Here is a 17,419-nt window from a genome sequence, read left to right as displayed (position 1 = left end):
ATCGAGCTCCTTCCATCAGCATCGTCGTTCGAAAGGTTCTGGGACTTACGAGTGTCGTGTCTTTCCTCCAAGTTACGACGGGTGCTGGATAACCGGTAGCCACGCATTTCAAGGTAACGTAATTACCTTCTTCGGCGGAAACGTGCGATTCTTCGGGTTGTTCTATTCTGACGGGTTCGGCACCGTACTGAGGTGTAACTGGTGGTGTTACGCGAAGCGACGGCGTCGTTATCGGCTGTTCCAAAGCTGGCTCCAAACAAGACGTGCCACAACCGTTGTCGCAACACTTCCACTCTCCGGTACAATCGGCATCGGTCTCGCACTCGCGCTCGCACCTAGTGCTGTTCGAAACGGTTGGACAGCGTCCAGCTTTGATAGCTGCGGAAAGAAATGCGCTTACGTTTCGTCGACCTTTTTTTTCTTTCCATTGATCGATGCGTTTCGAAAACGTTAAGTACTTACTCGATCTGCAAACGCCATTGTATTCGGTTCCATCTTTGGTGCGGACCAGGGTAATCGAGCACTTTGTTCCCTCCGGACAGATTTGCGTTCTGCACGGATCGACGCAACGGCATCGTTCGCAGTCTTGATCGTCGACGTACGCTTCCTTGCCGTAAGGACAACGAATTAGATTGCACTCCTCCCGTGCCTCGATGCACGGATCCTTCGTGTCTTTTTCAGAACTTGTGTCGATTTCGTTGTCGGCTGCAACAAAGACCGATTCTTTTCCTTTCTCCGTGGGATACATATTTGTATTCAAACGAAAGAATATGGTAGTCGTAAATATGTGCGAGTTTATTTACAGCAGCTTGAAAAAAGAAAGAAACGAAAGGAAAGCGCAATAAACGGGAATAAAAGTGTAATTGGAGTCGATTGCGTGGCGAATCTGCGGGAAGGCGGGTGTACGAATCGATGATGCGTGTCGAACGACGAGATTTACGTCGAATATTTACAGAAACTTTTTAAACGAGGTATTCCGTTGTAACGATACTGTTACGTTTTAAAGCCTTGCTTACGCACTTTTAACGAGAATGCTTTTCGATCGATACTGCTATCGAATGACTATTACTCCTGCGGGATCAAAGCGGCCAAAATTTTTCTCCATTTACGGCCACTAAGCTAAGAGAAAAGAAAAGGGGGAAAACAAAAGTAAAAAGTAAAAGCGTTGGTATCGCCCATTTGTGTCAGGACTTACTGCTAAGACAAGTGTTAATGCAAGATTCGAAGGTTTTGAATCTGTTGCGATTTCCACCGCAGCCGGTGTAAACGAATGCTCTGCAGGTTTGATATTCTTCGTCGAAGTAGAAACGTTTGGAGAAACCGGTGTTGCACGATCCACTGTCAACTGGTTCTTTACAGATGGCTGATCGCAAGATTGGATGTAAATGAGTAATGACATAATCAACGACGGATCCTATCGTTCGAATCCCAATCGTCTGATTTTCGCGAACCAACGAGAATCACGTTTCTACGAACTTACCTAAGTGAGAAAGCGTGGTGTCGTTTCCAACGGGAGCAGGTTCCTCGAGATGAACGCAAAGCGACTCGCATTCCGAGATCGTACTGAACCTGTTCGCGTTACCGTCGCATCCACCGTAAACGAACTGCCGGCAAGTACGAATGTTTTGATCGTAAAAGTATTTGGAGAAGCGGGCTCTGCAAGGACCCGGATCCACCGGTAGATTACACAAGTCTGAAATTTGTACGGATACGCGTTGTTAATGGTGAAACAAAAAAAAGAAAAAAAGAGAAAAAAGGAAAACAAAAAATCGTTTCGTTGAGAAAGAAAAATGGTTTCTTTCTTTTTGAGATCCTGCGATCGGGAGACCCTCATCTCCTCGAGTATTTCCTCACCTTGCCCGCGGAATTTGCCGCAGAGACGTTCGCATTGTTCCTCCGTTTGGAATCTGTTGGCGTTACCTTCGCAGCCACCGTATATGAACGCTTGACACATGTTCGTTCGAGAATCGTAATAATAAGCGGTAATGTCATTGTTGCACGGTCCAGCATCCACAGGTGCGAGACAAATCGAACTACTCGACGCGATCTCGGTTTGGGAAGTGGCAGCCACGGTAGTAGGTCGAACTTCTTCCGTGATCGCTGCCGGCTCTCTCTTGCATTTTCTCTCGCAGGATTCTCTGTCCTGGAAACGATTCTTGTTGCCCTGGCAGCCGCTGTATTCGAATTCGTGACAAAAGTCGTCTCGACGATCGTAATAATATTGCTTGACGAAGCCGTCGCACGTACCGACGACTCTTGGCAAAGCGCACGGATCTGAAACGTCATATTTATTTTATCGTTTCGTTCGCGAGTCGATGACATTTTTTATTACGTGACGAAAACAGAGAAAGAATAAACGAAAAAAAGAAAAAGAAAAGAGGAATACCTTGAACTTGTCCGCATCGATACTCGCACTCCTCGTGCGTGTCAAAGTTGTTTCCGTTGCTCTGACAACCGCCGTAAGCGAACGCTTTGCAAATACCGTCTTTGCTGTCGTAGAACCATTTCATTTTATCCTCGTTACATGGACCGTGAAAGTCGGGCAGGAAACAATATTCTGCAACAATTTGTAGTATCGTCACGGTCCTTGCATCTTTCTTTATCGTCCTATTCGTATAGAAAGAAAAGGAGCCTTTGCGTCGTTACCTGTTTTAAATCCGACTTGTTTAGGCGGTTCCGCGGTCACCGCGATTTCGCACCTATTCTTACAATCGTCCTGCGAGACGAAATTATTTTGATTTCCGCCACATCCGCCGTAGTAGAACTGTCTACATTGTTGCTCGTACGAATCGTAGTACCATCTTTGAGTGTAATTATGGCACTCTCCCAAAAGAGCGGGAAGAAGACAGACGTCCTGTTCTATAGATAACAACGGTGACAACGATTATCGTTTCGTCGGATCCGACGGTTCGGGCTTTTCATCCCGACGGATTGCGCAAAGCAGAAGAATTACTTTTCTCTTTTCTTCGATTTTTTATAACGAAGAAGTTGTATTAGAAGCGACAATCAAAGAGAAAGTCTTACCGATTTTAGGCGGACAATCGGCCGTGCATGCGTCTATAGTAGGGAAGTTATTTTTATTTCCACCGCAGCCCGTGTAATAAAACGGCATGCATCGATTCTCCGATCGATCGAAATACCATCTAGACTGCTTCTCCGTGCAATTACCCTCGGCCCGTGGCAGAGAGCAAGAATCTGTTAATTCATTCGTTACAGCATGCAAGGTTAGCGTCAAAGTCTCAATATTCTCGAACGAAGATGTTAGCACGATCCATAACCGTCAAGCGATTCAAACGTTGTTAGATATCAGTGGTGTTTCATCGAGGAAAAGAAATAAAGAAAAAATCTCTTGGGCAAAGTGTAATCGTTCGTTGCACGTTCGACGAAACGCGCATCTCGTTATTAGTAGATGCTCGTTGATATTAAAATTCGATAACGAATGCGTGAGCTTCGCAGAGCGTGCGTTCATCGAAATGGTCCTGACGGCAGATTTGAGAGAACACCAACACCACGAGCATGGGACGTAAGACGATACGATGATTGCGAATGGAAAAGGAAACAATGAGAATGCTCTTTACGATCAGCTGCCAACACCTGGGATTACGAAAACGACATTGCGATGATCGCGTTAAGCGACAAGCTTGTTTTTCATTTACTTTTCCTTTTCTTTCGATTGCTCTTTTCTTGTCTTTGTTCTTTCTGTTAATACCTTGTGTCGGACAACGCTGCTCGCAGGCAGCCCGCGTACGGAATTTATTGCCATTGCCTTTACAACCGCCGTAAACAAATCGACTACAAGTACGACGGCTTGAATCGTAATACCAACGCAATACAGAGCCCGGACATGGCCCAGGATCTTTCTCGAGGGCGCACACATCCGCTAGGGGCGCTGGAAAATTGATTGATTACTGCTGACGACTATGCCGATTCTTCGTTAGATGGCTTTTTGTCTAAACGAGAGTGAATTCTTATTTATATTCGATATCATCGTTCGGTTATCGACTTAACGTGCGAAGCTTCTCTCCTTATTTTCTGCTCCTTCGTTTATACCTTTCTTTTTTTCTTTCGTCGTCGACGATCAATGATAAAGCTTTTAAGCTCCTTTACGTTTACCTATTCGGAAAAAGTTAATTTTTCGAGTTGGTTCGAAACCTCGTAAATCCCCGTGACAAGTTATGTGTCAACTACCGTCTACGACCAAAAACTCGTGTTAAACCCGAAGAAACGTGTATGTAAACGATTAGAAAACTCTCGGGCGTATCGTACGCGTCCGTGACGCTAATGCAAAGTCAATCCCGTACCGATGCTATCCGTGATAAACGTCGTTACGGGAACTTACCGCGACTTCGGCCAGGCTGCAAGCACTGCTGATGACACGCGAGCTCCGTCGGGAAGTTGTTGTCGTTTGCCTTGCAACCGCCGTAATTAAATTGTTCGCAAGTTTGCAAAGCCTTGTTATAATACCATCTAGTGAAATTGCCCCCGCAGGGACCCGACTCCTTTGCCTGATCGCAGGGATCTAAGATCGAATCAGAAATAGATCGGGTCGAGTTATTGATTTTCGACTTTTTTTTTTTTCTCGAAACTCGACCGTACTGTGCCTCGTCGCTTAGAGGAGATCAATTCCAACAACGAAATTTCTATTCTATGGCATACCAATGTCATCGGGAACGACGCAGAGTTCCTCGCATTCCTCCTTCGTCTTGAACTTGTTCGCATTGCCAAGACAGCCGCCGTAAACGAATTGACCGCACTGCTTTCTTCCGGGATCGTAATACCAGGTCGGATAATAACTTTCGCACGGACCACTGATCTTAGGTAGGAAGCAAGCGTCTGCAAAGGTTGCATCGTCGATAAACTCCTATTCGTACTGGGTGCGACAAAGGAAGGGGCAACGAGAGAGAGAGAGAGAGGAAGAGAAGAGGTAAAAAAAAGAAAAAAAAAAACTGTAATAAAAGATCGTCGTTTCGTCACGGCAGCCGTACCTCGTCCTTTGGGCTCCACACAGATCGCTTTGCACTCCTCTTGAGTCTTGAAACGATTGTCGTTGCCCTCGCAGCCTCCGTACCAAAATCTCGAACAACCGCCGTATTCCGTGTCGAAGAACCATTTCACCGTAAACTCTCGGCAAGGGCCCCTGTCCCTTTCCAAAGCGCAAGCGGCACCGGGCGTAGAGGGTACGGTGAGACAGCCCTCGAAGCTCTCTCCTTGAGCCTCCTCGATACCGTCCGGACAACAACCGTATTTGGAGGCGTCGCACGAACAGCCGGCAAAGTTGTGTCCCTTCGCAGGAGTTCTGCCGTCGGAGCAACATTTGAACTCTGTATTCTCGCATCCGCAACCTAAGAGACATCGGTGATGATATTCATCGAAGAGGGTTAATGTCGCGCGACGATCGAACGTATACCTTGACCGTGCGGTCCTTTGGCAATGGTGATACCGTTGGGACAACATCCAAACTGATACGTGTAACAGGGACAACCTTCGTAATTAGGCCCGGTTGCCGGCGTGAATCGATTGGGGCAACATCCGTGAGTCGTGTACTTGCAGCCGCAGCCTTCGTTGTTGGAACCACGTGCAGCGGTCGAGTTATCGGGACAACATCCGTATCTCGAGTATTGGCAACCGCATCCGTAAAGATCGGGCCCGCGTGCCGGTGACACGTTGTCCGGGCAACATCCGTAAGACGTCGTCAAGCAACAGCCTTCCCCGTTTGGTCCGTGCGCCGGTGTCGCGCCGTCCTGGCAGCAACCGTACGTCGAGTTCTCGCACGGCATTCGACAGCCATAGTTGTTCGGACCGAGTGCTTGGGGAGAGATCAAATTGTATCGTTAAATTAAATCGAACGAGCTCGCGATTGCGCGTTCGCGATACTCTCTGTTCGCTTTACCTGGCGCGATTTTGTCGGGACAACAATCGAAATAAGAGGCACTGCAATTTTCCGCATTGATAACGCCGCAACCTTCGAAATTTGTTCCCGAGGCAGGTCTGACGCCGTCGGGACAGCAGCCGTAAGTTGTATTGGCGCAATCTTCCTCCGTCGCCAAGGTCGTGGTCTCGTACTCTTTCGTGGCTGTTGTCGTTTCCGAAGTGACCTCCTCCTTCTCCTCCTCCTCGCATCCTTCTCGATTCGGCCCGACGGCCGCTCTTATGCCGTCCTCGCAACAACCGTAAGTCGTTGCGTTGCAACAACCCAAATTATCTTTACCAGCGGCGGGTGTTTCGTTGTCGGGACAACATCCGAATCTGTCGAAATTACGTCGAGCATTGCGTTTCGTAATACGTTCTTTGCATCGTATAAATTAGACTTATTCGCGCGCACTTACTCCGTCCCGTTGCAGGGTTTCTTGCACCCTTCGTAATCGTTACCCTCGGCCGCGTTTATTCCATCGGGACAACATCCGAAGAGCGATTCGTTGCATCGGGTGTCGGGACAACCTTCGTTATTAGCCCCGGTAGCTGCGGAAACGGCGTCGGGACAACAGCCGTATTTCGTTTCGTTGCAAGTTTTAGGCGTCGGACAACCACCGCCGAACGGACCTTTGGCCGGAGTGATTTCGTCGTAGCAACATCCGAATTTAGAAACTTTACAAGACTTCTTTTTGTAGACCTTGCATTTTTTCAACTTATGCGTTGTCTCCACGGAACCGACCGTCGTCCACAATTCGGAAACTGAAACGAACAATATTGTTTCGACAACGTGTAATGCCAACGCGAGCTTTTTCTCCGAATCCGAATAAACTTACTATGAGTTGTCTCGGTCGGCCCTGTCTCCTCTATTTCGGATGACGTCGTCAGACCAGAGACAGCGGTCTCACCGGTCGGTGCAACCTCGCTGGTTCCTTCGGATTCCGTCGTTAAACCGGATAGACCGGTCATTCCCGATTCCGTCGTTACTTCAGAAACGGTCGACAATCCCGATTCCGTCGTATCGGTCGCTTCACTGACTTCCGATTCCGTTGTTTCGACGCTTCCGACGGTACTCGGTTCGATTTCGGTAGCGAACGAAGATTCGCTGGTTCCTCCTAATCTGTCAGACTCCGAGGATCCAAACTCGGTCGTAATGCCGGTTTCGATGGTAGTAGCACCGGACTCGGTCGATTCGGTTTCTTCGGTGTGGCCAGTTTCGAACGACGTCGAAGCCTCGCTAGTACCAAACACGGTCGTCGTACTTTCCGTGGTTTCTTTGACATTAGTGTCGTATTCGTTCTCCACTACGGATATTGCCGATTCCATGGTCGACGTTTCGATCGTAGAGTCTGGAAAAATTTTATGATCCGTCATTTACGTACATCTTTTATTATTTAAGGCATCTTTTAACGATTATCGCCCGTCGAAGAGAGATCGGATATCTCTTTTACAACATTTATTTACCTGGCAATTCGGACGTGACTTTAGAAATAGAACTACTTTCCTCGCTGACCGCCGCTGACGTTTCTTCAACGATCGTTGATTCCGTCGATTCCGTCGATCCTTTGGATTCCGTCGATTCCGTCGATTCCGTCGATTCCGTCGACTCCGTCGACTCCGTCGACTCCGTCGTGTCGGTCGCCGCAGACTCGCTCGATTCCGTAGACCCCGTCGACTCGGTCACGCTCGATTCCGTAGATTCTGTCACGGTAGTGTCCGTAGGTTCCGTTGATTCCGTAGACTCCGTCACGGTAGACTCCGTTACGTCCGTTGCACCAGATTCGGTAGAATCCGTAAACTCCGACGACGACGACGACGACGACGACGACGACGACGGGACGGTGACGTCCATTGACGTCGTCGTATCGATGCTCGAAAAGAGATCGGTAGATTCGGTGATGTCCGTTGACGCGTCCGTTGAAAGGTTCGACGTTGTTGATTCGGAGGACGCGCTATCGGTGAATCCTTCCGTGCTGCCCACCGACACGGACGATTCAACGGATTCGGTCGTTATGCCCGACGACTCGATCGATTCCTCGGTAGCACCAGATTCCATGGTAATCTCCGAGTCCGTTGACGTTTCTACGACGAATGTCGAAGGAAAGTTCGAATTACCGATCGTTCGAAAATCGTTCGAAACTATCGTTCGATGGATAAGACGTTTAGCTCACCCGTTGCTTCGGAATCTTCTTTCGGCGATACCTGAGTGACGGACTCGCTGGTAACGGAGTCCGATACTTGCGTAGCTCCGGACTCCGTCGAGACCGGCAATTCCGTGCTTTCACTTTTATCGAATTCCGTGACGTCCCCGGTCTCGGTCGTTTCAACGGTCACCGATTCGGTATCGGGAGAAGTACCGCTTCCTTCCACGGTCGACCAATCTTCGAAACTGGGATTGCTGGTGAACAGCGTACTCAAAAAGTCGTCTCCGCTGCCGAAACCGCTACTGGTGAAACCGCTGCCAAAGTCTCCCGGAGAGATGTCACCTCTACTGTATCCGCCATCGCTGAACATCATTTCGTCCATGTCGCTGACGGTTTCTCCGCTCGTGTAAGACGTGAACTTGACGCTCGTTGGACCTTCGGTTACTTTGTAAAGTCCGGACTCGGAGCCCTATCGTAAAGAACGAGCTACTTTTATGAGATTGCTCTCTTAATGCCCTCTCTCCCTCCCTCCCTTATTGAGATTGCGTTAAACGCCCGCGGCTCGATCGAGTACCACGATCTCCGGTTTCACTTACGCTCACTGCAAACTCGGAGCCGACTGTAACGAAGTCTTCGTCCTCGTATTCCTCGCATTCCTCGTCCTCCTGCTCCATCAGGGCTTTGCTTTTGTCTGGTTCAACCGGTATAACTTCGTCTAAATGTTGATCAAGGAGAAAACGAATGAGAGGAAACAAATCGGGAGGGACAATTTTCGCAAGTAGCCGTCGCGCTCATTCAAACATTCGTTTTACCTTCGCCGCAAGGATGCTCGTTGCAACTCTCTTTCGCGAACATTATCGTATTGATGTCGCAATTGTCGAGCGAAGCCGTCGCGTTGTCCTTCATGCAAATCACTTTGCGAGACATATCACCGCCTCCGCACGGTTTCGTACACTAAAAATGACGCAATTGTTAACGTAATAAGCGATTAAGGAGAGTCTTAATTCGGGAAAGAAGATCCCTTAACGAATACCTTGCTCCAGGGACCGGCGAACCATTCGCCCTTACACTCCTCGCGGTCGATCGTACAGTTTTGCGCGCTCTCGTACCTCCTTCCAGGCTCGCACTTGGAATCCGGTACTTTCTTCAAAGCGTCGTCCACGAAAGTAGCGCAAAATACTTGACGAGTTTGCAAGCCCCTACCGCATTTGGCCGAGCACTAGGACAATAAAGAATATTTGGAGGGTCCCGTGCGACCTTCGAAGTCATCGAAAAAGCCTCGATCGGTATTTAATCGGTTACCTCGCTCCATTGCGACGCGTACCAACGGTACTCGCAATTTTGGACGTCTTCGCACTCCCTGGTAAGTTCCGGTCTCTTGTCGGAATCGCATTTCTCGTCCGGATGCACGTTCCCTTCTTGAGTGGCGCAATGAGCCGTCCTCGTCTCTTGCGTGAGGTCGCATTTATCGTTGCACTGCGAAACGAATAAATCCATGGGACATGGATACATGGGATAGACGTATAGACGATGTAACAAAAATCAAGTAAACGTCGAGTGGCATGTTACCCCGCTCCATTCGGAAACGACCCAGTCGAGGCCCTCGCAAGGTCTCGACTCGCAACGCTCCTCCCGTTCGGGGACTTTGCCCTCGCAAGCGGCGTCCTCCATCACTTCGATCTTCCCGTCCTTCTTGATGTAACACGTTATCCTTCTCGTCCGTTTGCCTTCTCCGCAGAGACGATCGCACTGAATAAATAAATATTGGATGCCTTAAAAGATTCGGTTGTTGCTGCAATAACGATCACGGTCTAAAGGGCTTTTCGAAGGAGAATGAGATCTCCGCGCGACGCTCCCCTCGAGGTTCTCTACCAGGGGCCGAGTGCGAGATATCGATAACGATGCGTATTATGCGAAAGATATACCGGTTTCCACGGTCCGAGATGCCACTGTGGACAGTCGACGTGTCTGTTGCATTCCTGCGCGGTTGGTCCCTTCGGTCCAAGCTTTTCTACGCATTGGGAGTCGTCGACGATCGAACGTATTCCACCGGCTACGACCTGTTCGCACTTGATCTCCCTGGTCTGTAAGCCGCCGTCGCCGCAACGCTTGGTACACGCTCCCCATTCGCCCTCCACCCATTCCGCCGGACAGGGCTCCTCGCTGCAGGTTTGCGTATCCTCTGGCTCGAGCTGCGGATCGCACAGGCCGTCGTCCACCGGTTGGTTGTCCCGTCTTCGAACGCACGCCACTCTCCTGGACTGGTAACCTGAACGATCGAATTTCGAGAGTAAGGTAATTCGCCGCGATTACGTGATCGATCATTAATCGGTTAAACGATAACGACGTCGTACCTCCCCCGCAACTGGTGCTACAGCTCGAGAATTCTTCGGTGATCCACGTGTAACTGTCGGCGTCCGTACGCGTCGAGAGTTTCTTGGGTATACTGTATTCGTAATGAACACCGACGTTATGATCTTGATAGAGCAACTGCAAGAGAAAGACGGCAACGGCTCGTATCAGGCTCTCCCCGCTGTCTTCCGAGTGGATAATTTATTGGGATACTTACGACAACGTAAATCGGCTCGGTGGTTGGCCCGAGTGCCGTGATAATGTCCGGAGCAGAAAAACCTTGCGGCTCTCTCGAATAATGGAATATCGTGCCGATGAATCTCAGACTACGTGGAAAATCGATTCTCCAGTTGCCGTTTAGGTAATAATGACCGGACGTATTTCGTATGGCTAGAAGAGATTTATCGAATTTATCGAAACGCGGGTAAGACCTATCGTCGACTCTCGTATATGACTCATTGTTATTCACCTAAGTAATTGTTCGAAGGTTCCAGCTCTCTTATTACGATATTAGTGGCACCCTCTGGTATCAATAAAATATCGATGTAGCCTGAAACAAGTATCGGCGGTAAGCGATATAACTTCTTTCCCTTCCCGATTCCTGTCGGGGATAAAAAGGAAAAGAGAAAGGAAAACGATACGTGCCTACTTGTAAGTCGTCGTTGTCGAATAAACCTTGAATCGTGTTACAGTCGGTGCCGTTGCCTCCGCATTCCCTGCAGGCGTCCTCCTTGGCGTCGCTGCCTAACATCATGTCGCATCCGACCGGCTGACGAGAAAAGAAAACGCGACGTTTCAGGATCGAATCAGTCCGAATTAAAACGATTAGAAACTTACCATACACTTGCCTTCGACGCAAACGTTGTTTTTCTCGATCTCGCATGGCGTTCCATCGGTCACCGCTACTTTGTATCTATAGAAAAATCTTTCTCCTCGTGGCATACAATTTAATTCGCACTTGTGCGGACTGCCCGTGTACGGGATCCAGCTGCGAGCAAAACGAAATGGACAAATAGATACGTTTGATCTTTATTTTACCTACGCGATTAATCCACGTTTAGAGATGATCGATCGATCGATCGATCGATCGATCGATCGTATACTGACTCGTGAATCACTCCTTCGAAGGGAACGTCGTTGAATTCCGCGCATTGCTCCGCTCGGAAATCTTTCGGCTCGCCTGGACACGCCTGCAAGTATCGTAGATCGCTTTTGTTCAACGTCCGTCGTACGTTCTCTCGCGTGGAAACGTTTAAAAATTCGGGAACAGTTTGCAGAAATTAGATGGACGATATATATCGGGCAGTCCTGCTGCTGTCGGGAAAGGGACGGGAGAGGGTCGCGGGGCGAAGTAACGTCGATAAATCGAGTGGAACCTAAGGAAAAGGAAGAAAAGATAGTCCCGCTGGGACTGGTACCACGTACGTGGATACCGGGGAGGATTTATGGCGAGAGATTTCTTGCGGACCGAACGAAACCTTGTCTTGGCGCGAATGGCTAGGACGGAAGGACGGAAGGAAGGAACGAAGCGTCGGAGAAAAAAATTACGCGCGGAAAGCGCGACTTCGAAACGATGTCCGGGATAACGAATGCGACCGACCTTTTCATCTCGGATTTTCTATAATAAATTATTTTTTTCTCAACCTGTACGTTCTCTCTTTACTTTTCTTTTCTCTTCTCTTCTCTTCTCTTCTTTTCTCTTCTCTTCTTTACTTTACTTTCTCTTTCAGCGAACATTCTTCGAACGAGCGCTTTAAAACAAGAGAAATTTGTTTAACGCTCGAAAGGAAAAGGTTGCTCGATACCTCGCAGGATGACGGAAAGAGATCGAAGAATAAAGAAACGCGCCAACGACTCGGAAGCCTGCTTTGGCCAGGCAATTTAGTTGCGCGTGTAACGATCGGTCCCATTGGAAGATCAAGGGTTACAGTCACGACCGAGTACGTTATTACCGCGCATTTGATTCTCATTTGGCAGAATTATACGAGGAGAATGTTTCATTAGGAAAAAGTGCGTTACAATGAAGAATTATGTCGTCTACTTAAAAAGTTGACACACCGCGAATATCGAATCCTCTCGTCGCGTTATCGCGATAAGAAATTGTTCCGACGAACGGTACGATCGACGATATCGATCTTGATGGAAAGTAAAATGAGATTTGACTCACCTGAACGTTACAAGAAAAGAATCTCCTCGAGGAACCCGTGCATCTCTGATATCCTCTCTCGCTGTTAACAAAAAGACACTTGGACACTTTTTCGTATTAACCAGATAGAATGTTTTTTTCTTTTCTTTTTCCATCGCACCCAAGCCAAAGACTATTTGGCCTAGTTCCGAGATTCGAGTAAAATGCTTAATGAGCCGTGTTCCGATATCGCAAATCGTTTCACGAAAAAGTAAGAGGAAGAAGAGGGAAAAATAGTCGATCGTTCGATTTGTCAAAAAGTAATCTTTGTACACACGGTGGATCGTCTACGTAGAAACTATTTAGAAAGTATAGAAGGAAATGCTGGTAAGAGTGATCGATGTTCGTCCCGATTACGAGCATCCGCCATTCGCAAAGTTTTTCAAGATCGACGATAATGATGACATGCATGGCGAGCATGCACGTTTCCTCTCGACTCGCACAGTCTACGTGACCGCGTTGATCTCGTAATCGTCGTTAATTCTCTACTCGAATCCTCGAACGCTCGTGCTTCCTAGCGTTTGCATCTCTAATCGGGGATTTACACTCGATCGGGATTCGGCCGTTCAACAAGTTTCCACGAAGCTAACGAACTTTTTCTTCGGACCATCGGAAAAATAATGGAAATAAACGCAACCTCGACGCGCATCGCTTTACGATCTCGATCGGCCCGGCGTTTACGCGATATCGATTATCGTTCAACGAGAACTTCTCTCTCTCTCTCTCTCTCTCTCTCTCTCTCTCTCTCTCTCTCTCTCTCTCGTTTTTTGACAGTTTGCGCACGGTCGTTATTTCCTATCTTTATCGAAGGCTACGTTTATGCGAACCATAAATAGTTTCTCGATATTCTCAGTTACACCGGGCAAGCCTTTAAACGAATGTTCTTGCGATATAAATGGAGCCAATAAAATGTAGAACATGACGATTTTATTAGGGAGAGAGTGTCTCGTCGACGCGATATACATGTACGTACATGTGTGTGTACGTACGTACGTACGTACGTAAGTAGGTACGTATACACGGTACTTTGAAAATATCCGTAATTGTGGAAAATGGCTTCTCGACGTACTTTTCCCGGACGATCGAACGTTAAGACGCGGAACCCTTTTCCATTTACAGGCTCTGAAATAGTCCTCTCGCGACAATGAATTCAATCGAGATAAATGGGCTTCGTCTTTCAAGCATAATAAGTGGAATAAATAGAAGGAGAAGAGATAGCGTAAAACTCACTCTACGTCGAGACACTGCCTGGTCTGATGAGCGACGCCACCGCCGCAAGATCGTGAACAGGAGCTGGGCATCGACCATGGTCCCCAATTTCCTCTTTCTGGCTCGTCCGTTTCAAGAACGAAGCTGCTCGGTAGATAGCTCTCTCCGTGCTGCCGACGATGCCTTCCGTGCCTTAATTTTATATGATGCTGCAACACAGGACCGAGCGAAATTTATTATCCCACTCTGAACGTCTTGTTTCGTGCTACTCGACGGGACGTCGAGAAGAATCTTGGGGTCGCGTGGGTCGGCAAACAAGAGAGAAAGAGAGAGAAAGGAAGAGTAGTCTACCGCCATTGCCCGTGAGAACCTTCATGCCGGGCTAACATTTTGCGATAAGTGGCCCCTTATTCAAGCCACCTTTGCTGGATACGTACCTTCTTCTCGTGTCTGCTATCTCCTTCGATGGAAGGGGCTCGACCTTACTACGATTCTCTACGATTCTCGCGCGACCAAAACCGATCTCGATAGGTACCTACAAGCGGGCACCTCCTACTCTCAGTCTCGTCGATACTACTCGCGATTATTAAGATCCTCGTTAAGCCGGAAAATACGAATTAAGGAAGAAGGAGAAGAGGAAGAAGAAGGAAAAAGTGTGGCAAACGCGTCGAACGAAGGATACCAAGCGCGTTGAAGCGGCGAGCACAAAGTCGCGAGATAGCGACTTTTGTCGCTGGATGCTCGGAGGGATGCGAGAAATCCGACGCAAGCAAGAGCGACTGCCATTATCCATATTGCGTCGAGGTTGCGTCGAAGAGGCTCTCTCGGATGAGTCCGTCGAGGGCGGGGGAGGAGGGGCTTTTAAAACCGGAGAGGAGGGGAACGACGAGCGCGCTCGCGTGCGTTAATCGAGCACCGTGGCTACGTGAGAAACGTGACGTACATTAGCGAATAGCGTTGGCGAGCTTCAAAGAGAAACTTCTTCTCTTCGAGCTTTTTTTCTTTCTTCGTCTTTTCCAGAGGAGGACCTTCGAGCGCGCGTTTCTTCGCACACGAGGCATAACGACAGATGTAAATCTTCGTTTTTATACCGATTCTCTTTTTACTACCGTGGGAGAAAGAGCACTTTGCATGGACTTCCGTGTAGGGAGTAAGAAGACAGTAAAAGTTGATATCCATCTAGTCTCGTTCGCGTTCGAACATCTGCGTCCTGCTCGTCGGTACCGAGGAGCGCCTTTGCTCGCCAGCAGTCTCGTTAGATCGCGGATTGGCATAGTCGATGCGGCGCATAATGCGACGATAATGCCACGCAAAACGATGCGGGTGAGCATAAAACAGGGCTCGTAAGAAGCGACCGACATACAGAGGGGGAGAGAGAGAGAGAGCTTGCGGCACGGTTCAGCGTTCAGACCAACGACCAGACCTAGCGAAAGGTTTAGAGACTCTCGTTAACGCTGAAGTTGTCCGGGGAGGAGGTGCCTCGCCGATTCCTTCCTTCTTGCCTTCGATGGAGTTGGAATTCGTCGTCGCTCGAGAATGAGTCACTCCCAAAGATACTAGCAGGAGTCTCTTAACCGTTATCTCGAAAAAACTAGGCCCTTCGCCAATTCTCACACTAATCAATGATTAGAGGCTAGAGTCCGCGGTAAATCACCTAATTGAATGGCATCGTTAAGCGGTGACTAACCGTCGCAATTACCGCTCGCATTCGTTCTAGCGTAAAGCAAGACAGAGTCGTTATACGAAGAGGTTTACATCATCGGAGGCGTAAAATGAGTAATTTCTGTTCAGCTGGGCGAGCAGACGCAGCGTGACCGATCCTAACGTTAAATTACTTCGCAAGACGACTTGTGTCAACTTCTCCGTGCCCTTTACGTCTATCTTTCGGTGTCATCGATCGTCCAGAGATCAACGAAACGCGAGTTTTCTCGAAAATATTACGTACTCTCGAACGTAGCGATAACGATCGAAATTTCATTCATAAAGCTTGTTCATTCATCGCGCTACGCGTGGCGAGTTATCTCGTTGTATCAATAACGCGTTAAACGCGTTTTAACAGCCAACCGAGCAAATACGCGAGTACGCTCCGGGAATCTACGGGAATACCAATATTGAAAGAAACTCGACTCTATTGACTTTTTCTCGGAGTTGTAGCGAAAAGCGGAAAGGACCCGCTATCTTTGGTGGCTTTCCGTCCTGACACTTTCGAGGTACGCGATCGGACGGACAATGTGCGTCTCGGCTTACGGCATCGCGCGACCGCGCCAGGACCGATGCGAAATGTAATTCGTTGCGAAACGTAATCCGACATCTCCTCCTCCGATCGTCCGGTAACAACGATCGAGACCGATAATCCGGATCGGAATCAGCACTCCGACAATAAACGATACTCCAACGTGTCGCGATAAAACGTTGAGAAAAGGGAGAAGGTAGGTGGCCCTTCGGGGAGGTGCTCGAGATCTCGAATAGATCGAGGCGCGATCGACGATCGTAGGCAAGCGTCGAGAACGGACGAATCGCGAATAGAACGGAATCGAATGGACGCTCAAAGTTTCGCGAGGATACGGGTCGGAGGGATAATTAAATGGTTCAAGGAAGTGGGTTTCGAAGCGAGAGGTCAGTCGATGAACCGTGAACGACCGTCGAAACACGCCTTCTTAATAATTGTCATATATACTCGTGGTGCCATCGGTTTGACCTCTCGGTGGACACGAAGGTCCCTTGTCGATTATATCCCACTATTACCTACTATTCTCTCTCCGACTTTCCTTTTTGCCCCTTTTCTCGGCAAAGTGGCTTCGCGACGTTAAATATCTTTTTCTCGAGAAACGCAAGCAATTACCCGTCCGAGTAGTAAAACGTTCGCGCATCGAATCGGCGTAATCTCTACCAGGGCGCGAAAGTTGGACCCTTCTTATTTCGCGAAATGAATAATCGTGCGAGAAATCTCTTACGATTCCAACGCCATTTGCGCGTCTCGGGCTCCGTGCGGGGTGACGATCTCTCGATCGGCTTTTAAAGAGCTCGATATTTTTAACCAGAGAGCGCCTCGAATCGCCTTACGTGAGCGTTAAGAAGATCGATTTACATCGCGTCTAAACTATCTTTCTTCTCGAGCGTGCCCTCCCGTGGATCGCGAGGTCAACGCTTTCTCCGTTAAATACTTCCCGAATTATTGATCGCGTTTCGCTGAACGTACAATGAAATTGCATTTTTTTTCTTCGCGGCAATTAGCTCCTCGCCTCGAGTTTACCGATCGTTATATAAATAAAAAAAAAAAAGACGGACGTACGCGATACGGTAAAAGAGAAAGAAAGTATCGTACGATCGGAGGCGGGTCCGGATCTTTTCTCGATTTCTCTTGGACGTAACCGAGAAAATGATTGGGAATTTTCGTGGTTTTTCGCAGGCCACCAACGTCGTCGCGCTCCCCTTTAACGAGCACTTAACTCGGATTAGCCGTGCTCGTTGATGAGGGTAAGAAGTAACCGTTCTACGCTCCTTTAATAATCTCATTGATGCTCGGTTATCTCGGCTGCTCTCCCGGCACTAAAAGATGCAATCGCGTTCTTCCTCTCTCTCTCTCTCTCTCTCTCTCTCTCTCTCTCTCTCTCTCTCT

General features: G+C 48.5%; 1 protein-coding gene across 7 annotated transcripts in view; it reads right to left on the bottom strand.

Moving 5' to 3' along the window:
* Positions 1 to 17,419, bottom strand: part of LOC122634451 (papilin) — a 53,003-nt gene that overhangs the window by 3,059 nt on the left and 32,525 nt on the right. For 3 of the 7 annotated variants that reach the window (XM_043823390.1, XM_043823389.1, XM_043823396.1), the window contains exons 3-33: positions 13,822 to 14,009; positions 12,574 to 12,634; positions 11,514 to 11,596; positions 11,244 to 11,394; positions 11,052 to 11,175; positions 10,876 to 10,956; positions 10,624 to 10,796; positions 10,409 to 10,544; positions 9,980 to 10,323; positions 9,624 to 9,803; positions 9,357 to 9,530; positions 9,088 to 9,273; positions 8,867 to 9,008; positions 8,651 to 8,769; positions 8,082 to 8,523; positions 7,375 to 7,992; positions 6,747 to 7,259; positions 6,327 to 6,672; positions 5,891 to 6,246; positions 5,408 to 5,806; positions 4,986 to 5,342; positions 4,657 to 4,833; positions 4,340 to 4,519; positions 3,710 to 3,889; positions 2,647 to 2,859; positions 2,387 to 2,557; positions 1,855 to 2,274; positions 1,481 to 1,693; positions 1,196 to 1,363; positions 463 to 705; positions 50 to 378 (exon numbers count right to left, since the gene is read on the bottom strand). In XM_043823390.1, the coding sequence (XP_043679325.1) occupies positions 50 to 378; positions 463 to 705; positions 1,196 to 1,363; positions 1,481 to 1,693; positions 1,855 to 2,274; positions 2,387 to 2,557; positions 2,647 to 2,859; positions 3,710 to 3,889; positions 4,340 to 4,519; positions 4,657 to 4,833; positions 4,986 to 5,342; positions 5,408 to 5,806; positions 5,891 to 6,246; positions 6,327 to 6,672; positions 6,747 to 7,259; positions 7,375 to 7,992; positions 8,082 to 8,523; positions 8,651 to 8,769; positions 8,867 to 9,008; positions 9,088 to 9,273; positions 9,357 to 9,530; positions 9,624 to 9,803; positions 9,980 to 10,323; positions 10,409 to 10,544; positions 10,624 to 10,796; positions 10,876 to 10,956; positions 11,052 to 11,175; positions 11,244 to 11,394; positions 11,514 to 11,596; positions 12,574 to 12,634; positions 13,822 to 14,009 (7,467 nt within the window). Of the gene's footprint in view, positions 1 to 49; positions 379 to 462; positions 706 to 1,195; positions 1,364 to 1,480; positions 1,694 to 1,854; positions 2,275 to 2,386; positions 2,558 to 2,646; positions 2,860 to 3,024; positions 3,196 to 3,709; positions 3,890 to 4,339; positions 4,520 to 4,656; positions 4,834 to 4,985; positions 5,343 to 5,407; positions 5,807 to 5,890; positions 6,247 to 6,326; positions 6,673 to 6,746; positions 7,260 to 7,374; positions 7,993 to 8,081; positions 8,524 to 8,650; positions 8,770 to 8,866; positions 9,009 to 9,087; positions 9,274 to 9,356; positions 9,531 to 9,623; positions 9,804 to 9,979; positions 10,324 to 10,408; positions 10,545 to 10,623; positions 10,797 to 10,875; positions 10,957 to 11,051; positions 11,176 to 11,243; positions 11,395 to 11,513; positions 11,597 to 12,573; positions 12,635 to 13,821; positions 14,010 to 14,237; positions 14,571 to 17,419 lie in introns of those variants that run through there. The other 4 variants (XM_043823395.1, XM_043823391.1, XM_043823393.1 and 1 more) reach the window with 4 other exon arrangements.

This window comes from Vespula pensylvanica, chromosome 15 (assembly GCF_014466175.1).
Source record: "Vespula pensylvanica isolate Volc-1 chromosome 15, ASM1446617v1, whole genome shotgun sequence".
In the NCBI taxonomy this organism is placed as follows: Eukaryota; Metazoa; Arthropoda; class Insecta; order Hymenoptera; family Vespidae; genus Vespula; species Vespula pensylvanica.
This window is presented reverse-complemented; position numbering and strand designations above follow the sequence as displayed.